Consider the following 10,958-nt stretch of genomic DNA (forward strand, 5'->3'; position numbering starts at 1 on the left):
AATCTTCTATAATTGTGATTTAATCATTTGCAAAATAAAAAAATAAGTAAATAAAAAAATAAAACTCAATTGAACAATCCTTCGAAGAAGACCAGAGTATTAGACATATTTTATTTTAAAAGAAGAAAAACACACTTCCTTCTGAGTACTGGTGAGAATTTGTAAGTGGAACTGGATTTGGGTTTTCTGTGTAGTTTGTTCCCTCACCATCTCCCATCAGTCACTTGATTCCAACTGGGAACAAGGCCCATTCCCCTCTACCTGTAACCCAGCATAGCCTAAAAGAAGAAGGATCCATGACCCTGGTAGGGGAGGTGGCGCACAAGGTCCTGGTCATAGTTCCCACTGTCTGCAGATCAGAATTCATCTCATTCTCATACCTTCTCTTATTGGTGCTCCGGGGACAAGTGAAAGCTGATCCTGAGAGCTGCTCAGCGTACAGATTGTAGGGGCAGACTTGAGGATTATTCTAAAACCAAAAGAGGCAATAAACAATGTCATTCAAATCCAAAAAGCATCCTCCTAAACCTTTCCACCAACCAATTCAGTGGGGGAATCCTTCCTGAATGGGGAGACTCTGGGCCACTGCACATGACCACCCCAAGTCATTAATACTTCTTTTAATACCTTTTTATGTAAATGTCCCCCTGATTATAAAAGTAATATATGCTTATTGTAGAAAATTTATTAAATATGAAATCTGAAATCACCCATTATCTCACCAATCAGAAATAACCAATGTTAATCTGTAAGTGTATTTCTTTTCATTCTTATCCTCCAAAAATGAGGATCTTCTGATACCTGAAATGTAATAATCAGAACTTGCTTTTATTTTTTTTAAGGAAATAATATATCAAAAGCATTTGTGTGTGTGTGTTTGTGTGTGTGTGTGCCATGAAATATTCTCCAAAAAGTTTTGAGAGAATTTTGTTTACTGTAGTTTTGCAATTATAACCAACACTGGTACAAATGTCTTTGTACATATATTTCTAAAATAACTTATTTTCTCATCATTGTCATATCTTCTGCTGTTCAAAGGAACTAGAATAAAAGACCCCTACCCCTGGATGTTGGGGTTTCTCCTGGAAATCCTACAGCTAATTTTACTAATTTGAGTTGGGTACTTTGCCATAGGTAATAACCACCTGTCCCCAAGTTGAATTTTTGTATTGCCATTGTTCTATATTCCATTTTTCCTAATAACTTGTGAAGCTCCCAAACAGTTTAATCTGCTAGATTAGAAGAACTTTGTTGGGTGGAGGCCTTTTGGCCTAAGGGCTTGTCATCCAAGCCCATGAGTTAGTATTCTCTAAGAATTTTATTCACTCATACCTGTCCTTCAGGCAGGGAACCTGGACAGCGAGGGTCCTCTGAAGCACATTCATTCCCAAATCCAGAAATGTACTGCATGTAACAAAGACATAAATGCCACCATTATTGGGATATAAAGAACATTTTTCCCAACACTGTCTGACTACAAAGGTAGAATTTCCGCATGGTCACATGTTTGAGTATGATGTTCCAGACACAATATCTTTGCTATGTCTTGACATGAAAATCATTTAGGAAAGACTATGTATTTTGTATAAATTTTAAAGACTTCTATTTAATCAATACCCTTAGTGGCACTTGGTTGATTATGGGCTTATTTTTGCTTATCTCATCTCAAGAATAAGCTCTTTAATTCTAGTTCCATCTGGAAGTTCTTGAGAGGAAGATGGTTCAAGTCCAGATTAGAAGGATCTTGCTGGGCCTAGATTGCAATCTCCCTAAGCTTGGGAATCCATTCTCCCTCCATATCCTAGAAAAAAAAAAAGAAACTGGGAAAATGTATGTGCATCTAAAATCACAGCAAAATCTTTGCCAGAAAGCTCTCTCCAAACTAGCCTTGCTGCAGGCAGAAACCTACGTTATCTGGCTCATCTATGCAGTACATGTATATTTATACTTATATCTGTGAGGATATGTGAAAATGAAGTTGAAAGGTAGGGGTGGCTTTCAGGAGATGTCTTAGCCCATAATCTTTTCACAATGGCACAATGGAGCCTATTGTGATTGACATCTCTTAACTTTATACCCAGAAGGGAAAAGTTTAAGAGATTTCTCAATAAGGCAGATCATGGGGGATCCCTTGAAATTTACCTTCCCCCACCCCATGGTAAATACTGCCTTATTGGTCATAGTTAGTAAATGTCAATAAATATTGATTCCCAAAGCCATAGAGAGTGAAACTAAACCAAGTGTACTAGAATGACTGAAGTCATAAGCCTCTTGTAAAATGAGTCCACAGCTGACGTGGCACATGATATTCTACCAGCTGTAAGAACCATGGTGGCTCTATACAGGAAAGTATCAGCTCTACCTCGCCCTTTGGATGTACTACAATTCCATTATCCTCCTAAAACAGCTTTTGTTTCTATGGAACTTTATTTTCAAAATGCCTGCAGCATTTATCGTCCTCTGGGCAATCTGATGAAGAAACAACAGATTTGTAGCATCTTGACTCATTACTGCCACCATCTAAGACCTGAGATTGACTCTTGCAGTATTTAACACACCTGTGAGTTTTTTCACAGGTCTGTCACTGGTTTCCTTGTTCTGTTATAAATTTCACGAAAGCTGGGATGATGGCAGTCTTGTTCTCTATGTACCCTGTGCCCTGAACCATGGAAGGTATTCAGTAGCTGTCTGTGGATTGATTTAGTTTTTCACTTATAGCCAGCTTCTACTATGAGTGCATGTAGGGTCTGCTAAGTGGGGTTAGAGCCTCCTTTGCTCCAACTTAAACACCAATTGATTTTAGTTCAGGATAAGCAGAGTGCAGCCTCGCTGGGTGAGTGAAATGCCACCATCTGAGCACATTTCTTTAGAAGATATAAGAAGGATGGATGTGGGTGGAGGGTAGGCCCTCCAGAGTTCTTGGCAGCTCGGGGAAGGATGAGCTAGATGTATCACGCCTGGATGTGTGAGCGATGATCAGGCCAACAGTGTCTATATTTAGAAGGAATATTGAATGTGAAATGTTATGACCTAGAAAGCAATGAAAGTGAAATTATTCTTTTGCTTTCAGATACAGTTTTTGGGGTGCGGGTGCTGAAGATTGAACCCGGCATCACATATGTCAAGCATGTGCTCTACCACTGAATTATGTCTTCAGCCTCCGCAAATTTTTTGTATATTTGAAAATTCATCATCACACAAAAACCCCACCAAGTTATAATCAGATTTGTTCCCAGCAGCACTGTGCTGTTTGGAATGGTATTTTGGAGGAAAGTGGCAGAGATCATCCAACATTTTCATTCTCTACAGTGAGGCTGGCCAGAGACTCCCACCCAGAAGACCCTTACCCTAATTAAGCAGAAACCCCTACTATATTTGTAATATGTAAGTTCCTCTTCAGAACGCTTTCTATCAGCAAAAACTTCTGCATGCAGAAGGGTATAAGGGTCAGTAGTTTTCTCATTTTTGGCAAATGCACGGTTTGCAGGAAAAAAAAAAAAGCTCGTGAAACCTGTCTGCAGGATAGAACAAAACACGCTCATTATATGAACCTCCCAGCACCCCCCACCATTGGGTATAAAGTTCTAAGAATTTCTGTACACATTGTTCAGAAGAAGAATTCTTAGGTGAGAGCCACCTCTGATGAACCCTGCAGTCAATAAACCTGCTTCCTGAAAATTCCTCAGGTGTCCAGCCTCTTTGTCTACTTCAATAGAATACAGTTTTCTTTTCTCAAAATGAACCTCATGCTCACCATCAACAAGGATTGAATTTGAGTTGCTGAGAATCGGTAATGACCCCAAATTATCTTCAATTCTGTGAAATGGAATTTTTGCCCAGCTTGTAACTGAAGCCACTGAGTATGACAGTGCCTTCTCTTTGTTCAGCTGCTGCATTGTTTCCCTCTGCAAGGAGAAAGGAAGGTTCCAGAGCTGCCCAGTACAGCTGAGCTTTCTGGCAGGCATGAGTGGATTTACTTATTAACCTTTCCCATTCTTTGCAACTGTTGGCCTCAGAACAGAGGTTATATGTGTGTTCGGAACAAGGAAAAAGAGAGTTAGTGTATGTGATTCTGAAGCATTTGATTCAGGCTGTGCTTTAGAAAATAGAAAAGAAAGCAGAAAGAACAGCTGGTGGTTTGGAAGGGAGCCACTCCAGTGCTGAGAGAGGTGTGAGTTCTGAATCCCTTTCTCCAGCTTAGCTGCAGTGCATTGGCTCAAGAGGAGGTGGAAATTGCTGAATCACTATTGACTCCTTTGGTTTTCTTAATCCTCTGAGAGCAAAGTTACCGATGAGTTTATTAGAGCTTTAAAATGCCATCTCCCTCACTGCTGAAAGCTTCTGAATTGGGGAAACTGCACTTTGCAGCTGCTTTCTCAAGGCTCTGAGCTCAAGGACAGAATCTGAACTCTGCTTTTATCAGCCCTGAAAATCCAAGCATTCAACTCCAGCTGGTTCAGTGATTATGTAAAAATTACCTTATAGAAAAATGTAGCAAAATAAAAATCTGACATTAAGCAAATGTGTTTGTATGTTTGCTTCATTTCAGATTTCAGAATAATTTGATTCAACATAAAAATATGATTTTCTTTCCAAGAGAATTTTATGCACATTTTCTAACTAAAGAATAAATTACTAAGCTCCATGTGACTTCAGTACCTTCAGTTCTTTGGCAGCTCACTAGTATACAGCTTTTTAATTCTCACCTGGTCCCCAGGATATGATTTACTTGTCAGAATAATTTTATGAGGTGCTTTCTTCTGAGTCAGATTCTAAGTACTACCTAATGGGACTAGCAAATGGTATACCTCACTTCCTTTTACTGGTCATGAAGTAAAGTGAGAGAAATCAGGGTAAAGATGGAGCTACCATTACCTTTTTTACCTATGCAAAGAAGGAATCTGGTATTTCTGGCTAACATTAATTGTTAGGTCAACTTGCAGATATTGCTGTAGGTTGAGTAATGGACCTGAAATGTCTTAATCCCTGGAATTTAAGAGTATTACATTATGTAGTGAAAGAGAATTTTGCAGATATAACTAAGTAAAGGATCTTGGAATGGGGCAATTCCTGTTTATTTGGGTGCACCCTAAATGTAATTATAAATATCATTTTGAAACAGAGAAAGGGGGAGATTTGATTGCAAAAGAGGAAAAGATGATCTAAGTAGAGATCTGAGCAATGAACTTTGAAGAGAGAGGAAGTGGCCACAGACCAAGGTATGGAAGCTGGAAGCTGATGGGACCAGGGAAACAGATTCTTGTGTAGAGTTTCCAAAAGAAAACTTCCAAGTTGACACCTTGACTTTAGTCCAGTGCAACTAATTTCAGACTTTTTAAGGCAGAAGTATAGGGTTAAAGTTTAAGCTGGTTGTGCATGCCTGTAATCCCAGTGGCTCAAGAGGCTGAAGCAGGAGGATTGCAAATTCTAAGCCAGCCTCAGCAATGTAGTGAGGCCCTAAGTAACTTAGAGAGACCCATCTCAAAATTAAAAAATAAAACTAAAAAGGGCTGGAGATATGACTCAGTAAGTAGTTAAGTGCCTCCAGAGGTAGGCAATCAATCTCTGGTTTTAAAAAAAATTAAACTGGTGTTAGGAAGGGACTATATGCTTTATGCTTAAGATGAATAGGAAAAAGCCTCCCAACTACATTGGTTGTTTAAAATAAATAACAAGAAAATATCAAACTCATGCAAGCAGATCTGACCACAAGCCCTTGACTGAAAGTAACCAGGAACCTCATTTAAATGCATTTCCATATTAAAGACATGCTCAGGAGGGAGACCTAACACAATTTTAGACACAATTTTGACCATGTGCCAAATGGTGCAGGCACAGTAAGAGATTGCAATATAATCATGAATATTGTTATGTAACCTACAAATATGCAAATTCCTGATCCACAACTATATAAATGTTGTTTGCCTTTTGACTTTCTTGCCATTCTATCTATGGAATGGTCACTGCTGCCTGGCTACTCTGCTTATGGGGCTGCCACATTTCTATATTAATCAATGCAATAAATGATCCTTTCTAACCCCCTCTTTATTAGCCATGTTTGATTTCTGTCTTGAATGAGCTGATTGACCTGCTGAGCTGGTGACATTCTGACCTCCAGAACTGTAAGAGAATAAATTTGAGCTGTTTTTAAGCCATAATACTGTGGTAACTTATGACTGCAGCAAAAGGAAGCCAATGTGTCCCCTCTCTAGCTAATCATTAAAGTCTTTTCAGAAATGTGATCAATATAGATTCAAAGCTAGGGAATCAAGTATCTGGTGGTGGCCTCCAAAGTCTGCATGTAAAATCAGTTCTTCATTTTAGAAATGAAGACTCCAAGGCCTGGAGAATGAAGCAACTTAAGAGTGTGGGACAGTTCACTTTTAGATTTAATTTTATTATTTTATCTTTTTACTTTTCTTCCCCTAGCTGTGCTTTAATGGAGATGTGATTTCATTTGAGGTTTTATGTTGATATATCCATTAAAATGAAGGGAAAAAAAAGACGAGAAACCTTTCTAAAGTTACGTAATGCTTATTGATTAGAATGTGCATGATGCAATCTGACTTTCTGCATTTAGATTTCTGACCTCTGCAGCTAACCTTTTCTTCTGGAGATTAGACAGCAGGCTGAGAATGCCTTTGAACTTGAGAACAAAGACCAGCATGCAATTTGCATTGGTGTGCTGGTGCTGTGCATAATAAATTGCTTAAAAACTACAGCAGGATAAGATTTTAGGTATAATTTATTTATAAATGGTAAGGATGTTTCCAGCCCTGCTGAAGTTCCTTGTAGGATTTTCATCAGAAAACAGTTTCTATGTTTTCTCCCTTCTCCATGACTCCAGTAGCCACCATTGACATGATGATCACATATCTATTCCCCCTACCCCTGCCCACTGCCCCCATACATCCACCCACCTCCCAGGTATTTCCATTTGGCTGGATCTCCAGCAACTCCAATTAAGCTGCATCACTGGGACTCCAGAACTTGCAGAACTCTGCATATTTTGTGTCTTTGCAGATGCTGTTTCCTCTGGCCCCATAATTTTTTACTTCACCAATGCCTACTTTTTTCCCCAAAACTCAACCTAAGAATAGTCTCCTTTAGAAAGTTCCTCTTGACTCTACCTAAGTTGGACTTACTTCCTACCCTAGATTAATCTGCAGCATCACACACTAGCACATACTATTTGCTGAATGAAAGAATGAGAGTAAACTCTCAGTCGGGCATAAAATAAACTCTTATTCTGGTGTTGAGTGTGTTTAGGATTCCTATTAATTAGAGAAATGTTAGGTTCTTCAAACTCAGCATAGGTTAAAGGGCATTAGGGCAATGCTTAAACTCTGCTTTCTGGGAAGCAGTGGGGAGGGGGGTCTGTCCCACTCAGTTTGAGCCAAGGTTCAGGGCAGTTCTGTTTAGCTCTACTTGCATCAGGCCCTGATGTCAGCCTGGGCTAGGCATTAGACATGATTGTAGATACTGGGGATATTTTCCTTTCCCTGGCCTGAAGGCCCCAGTTTAGGAGAAGCCACCAAGACTCTTTTTCTGAGTCTGGGATTTGGATTCAGACAAAACCTAAGTACTAATCCAGTCTCTATCACCTCCTGACAACAATCTTGAGCAAGTTATTTAGCTCTGAGCTTCACTTTTGTTATTGGTCAAATGGAAACAAGAGCATCTAGACACCAGGATTCTTTTGAGGATTACAATATAAGTTAATTCATAGTTAAATACATAGCACCTAAGAATACATAACCCACTCATGCTTTTCTAATGCACATTACCTGAAAAGAATTATTTCCTAGGGGAAGTCCTAGATACTGGTCAAAGCTGATTCTGAGTATCAAGATAACTTATCATATTAAGCATATCTGATTGGTTGCTGGAAGCAGTGCAGGAAGCTGTAGCTACAGGAACAGGTCAGAGACCCTGGGGTGAGAAACAGACTCAGTGAAAAGTGTGTCCATGGTGAAGGAGAGCCTTAGGACATGCCTACATGTCCAAGACCATATTTGAAATGAAAAAAGACAAGAGGTGGTCAGTATTGCTTTCCTTTATCAATTCTCCCTAGACATTTCTGTGAAGCCTCTGAACACAGGTTTTTTTTTAATATTTATTTTTTAGTTGTAGTTGGATGCAAAACCTTTATTTTATTTATTTTTATGTGGTGCTGAGGATTGAACCCAGGGCTTTGCCTCTGCAGTAAGCAAGTGCTCTACTGCTAAGCCACAACCCCAGTCCCTAACACAAGGATTTTGATCACTGGAGTTTTCAGAAACTTCTATCAATTCTGGCTAAAGAAGCCACTGCAAACTTGCCAGGTGGTTTCTTTTGGTGCTGGGGATGGAACCCAGGGCATTGAGCATACCTCTGAGCTATACCTCAGCCCCAGCCCCAGCCAGATGATTTCTTACCTTCAGCTCAGCCATTTCCCTTCTGCTTTAAGTGTGATGATTTGGAGAAATCCAGATCCAGGGAGAGTGTGCAGTCAAATGCTTCTTACTACCTTCCAGATGTTCTTGTTCCCACTAATACACTGTGCCTCGAGCGCTGGTCAGCAGGTCTCTCAAGGGAGCCAGAAGAATCGCTTAACCATTGAATATATTAGGGAGAAAGTCCAGCAGTCTTTTACCTAAATGTCTTGCACAACTGTTTTGTTTTTCTTTGCAGTGCTGGCGGTCAAACCCAGGGTGTCACACATGCTAGGCAAGCATTCTGCCACTGAACTACATCTCCAACTATGCTTTTGGTTTTTTATTAAACACAGACTATTTCTGAAAGAGTTTGCAAAAGCATGGTTCCTCTTTACCTGACATAAATATTGACTAATTAATTATTTGTTTCACTTGAAAGAAGAAGACTTATTACAAAAGGCAGAGAATTTAAATCTATCTGGAAAAGGAAATGTGGGAGTTAGTGCCTGCTGATGATGGTAGTGGATTCTCTATTCAGTCCTGCCTCAGGCCAGGAAGGGATAGGGCAGATGCTCATTTCCCCAGAGAAGAGTGAGAAAATGAACTGTGCTCCCTTCCAGGTATTTCCACAGAACTTATTGAAGATAGGGCCTGAGCCCAAGAGTCTAGGCCTCTGCAGTTGCCTCTCAGGAATGAGCTCAGGTTTCTGGGTAAACTACTCAGAGCCTGAGCACTTCATTCAAAGCAAACTGAAATGTTTTCTACTATTTTTCTTAATTTCTTCAAATATATTTAGTTAATATATTTCTTATAAATTCTTTAGAAATTGTGTTCCCTAATGCCTTTCCCCCTCTAAAACCAGACAGGGGGATTACTCTCTAGCCATTTCTCCAAGGACTCCCTTGTCCTTCATCTTGGCACCTCTCCTCAGTCACCAGAAGGTCGTGACTTCATGGCTAGTGATATTCAGTAAGGAAGCAAATGTACCTCAAGTGCTTGCTTGTGCCAGGTTTTTCTATAGATACTACCTCACTTAATTTCACAAAAACAATTTTGTAAGGTAGGCTTTTATTATCACATACTCAAATGCAACAGGCCAGGTAGAAAATGTAAATGTAAAATATTTTTTGAGATAAGATGTAGCTACAATTTTTAAACATTGGGAAAAGGAAGGAAGCATTAAGTTAAAACTTTTGAGTCTAAGAGGTATTTGAAAATTTAGGTTTATTAGCTGTGCAGATGCTCCTCCCATTAAGAGATGAAGTCTTTTTCTTAGCAAACATGACACAAAGAAATGAAAAATGCTTATGTCTTAGGACTTGTTCATTTTTTGCAGCCTGAGACCAATATGCAAATAAACAGGACTATTAGCTTCCAGGGGTCCAGGCATCAGCCACTGTAACTGCCAAATGTGTAAAGGAGGCAATTTGGCTGTCAGGTGACTGCAGATGCCTGAGTGATCCCAGATGAACTCAATAGAGACAAACCATCAGTTAAACCCAGCCCAAACTGCTGCCCTACAGAACTGTGAACAAATAGAATGGTGTTATTGAATGCTATTAAGTTTTGGGGTTGGTTGTTAAGTGGTGATAAAGGATTCATTTATGCAGTCAAACACATATAAAAGCAGCCAGGCACAGTGATGCAAACCAATAATCCCAGGAGCTCAGGAAGCTGAGGCAGGAAGATTGCAAGTTCAAAGCCAGCCTCAGCAACTTAGTGAGACCCTAAGCAACTCAGTGAGACCCTGTCTCTAAATAAAATACAAATAAGGGCTGGGGATGTGACTCAGTGGTTAAGTGCCACTGAGTTCAATCCCTTGTACAAAAACAAAACAAAACAAAACAAAAAAAAACACAACCAAACAATAAACATATAAAGGCCTGAAATGTCTAGAGGTTGCCCGTTTGATACCTTCTCCCTAGACATCTAGGTCTAAGCACCCTCCAGAGGTCCCTGGGCTACAGCATATGCAGCAGCAGCAAAATAATTTGTGTGAGGTGTTCACACAGAAAGAGCCAGACAAAAGGGAAACAAGAGATGTGTTAGTGACAAACTGAATTGATGCCTGCAGAGCGGGCAGCTTACAGGACATCTCAGCATGTCAGCATAGACAGATGATATTGTGGTATTCTTTATATAAGCTTCTGTGGAATTTATGTGCAAACCAGGAAGAAGGGGGTAGAGACCCCTACTTTACTAAGGGTAAGTTTTCACTATTTGTGAAAGATTTAAACTCAAAATAGAACGTAAATTCGAGGAAGATATCTCTTGCATATATGAGTTATGAGTACCTTGGACCTTGAATCTCTATTATCTTGGAAATTACCTTTGGGGGTTAAAAAAAAAAGCTTTAGTGCTTTAATTTTCCATAAACTTTCTGTGCTCTTTCTACTGAACCAGTTTTGATGGCAGATTTTAAAGGTGTTTCAGATCTTCCTTAGGAGTGGGAGATTTTTGAAGGAGTCAGAAAGCAGATCATTGTATGAAAAAAAAACTTGGAGGGACCTGAAAATATTTAAAATTTAATTAACTTATCCC

The 10,958-nt window shown here is 39.5% G+C and overlaps 1 protein-coding gene across 1 annotated transcript in view; it reads right to left on the reverse strand.

Moving 5' to 3' along the window:
• The window catches only part of Hgd (homogentisate 1,2-dioxygenase), a 51,648-nt gene extending 43,077 nt beyond the window's left edge, over positions 1–8,571 (reverse strand). Inside the window, exons 1-3 of the mRNA XM_026394766.2 lie at positions 8,418–8,571; positions 1,333–1,404; positions 381–469 (exon numbers count right to left, since the gene is read on the reverse strand). Coding sequence (XP_026250551.2) covers positions 381–469; positions 1,333–1,404; positions 8,418–8,432 — 176 coding nt within the window. The 5' untranslated portion in view covers positions 8,433–8,571. The remainder of the gene's footprint in view (positions 1–380; positions 470–1,332; positions 1,405–8,417) is intronic.
• Between the last annotated feature and the right edge of the window lie 2,387 nt (positions 8,572–10,958).

Source organism: Urocitellus parryii, chromosome 2, assembly GCF_045843805.1.
Source record: "Urocitellus parryii isolate mUroPar1 chromosome 2, mUroPar1.hap1, whole genome shotgun sequence".
NCBI lineage: Eukaryota > Metazoa > Chordata > Mammalia > Rodentia > Sciuridae > Urocitellus > Urocitellus parryii.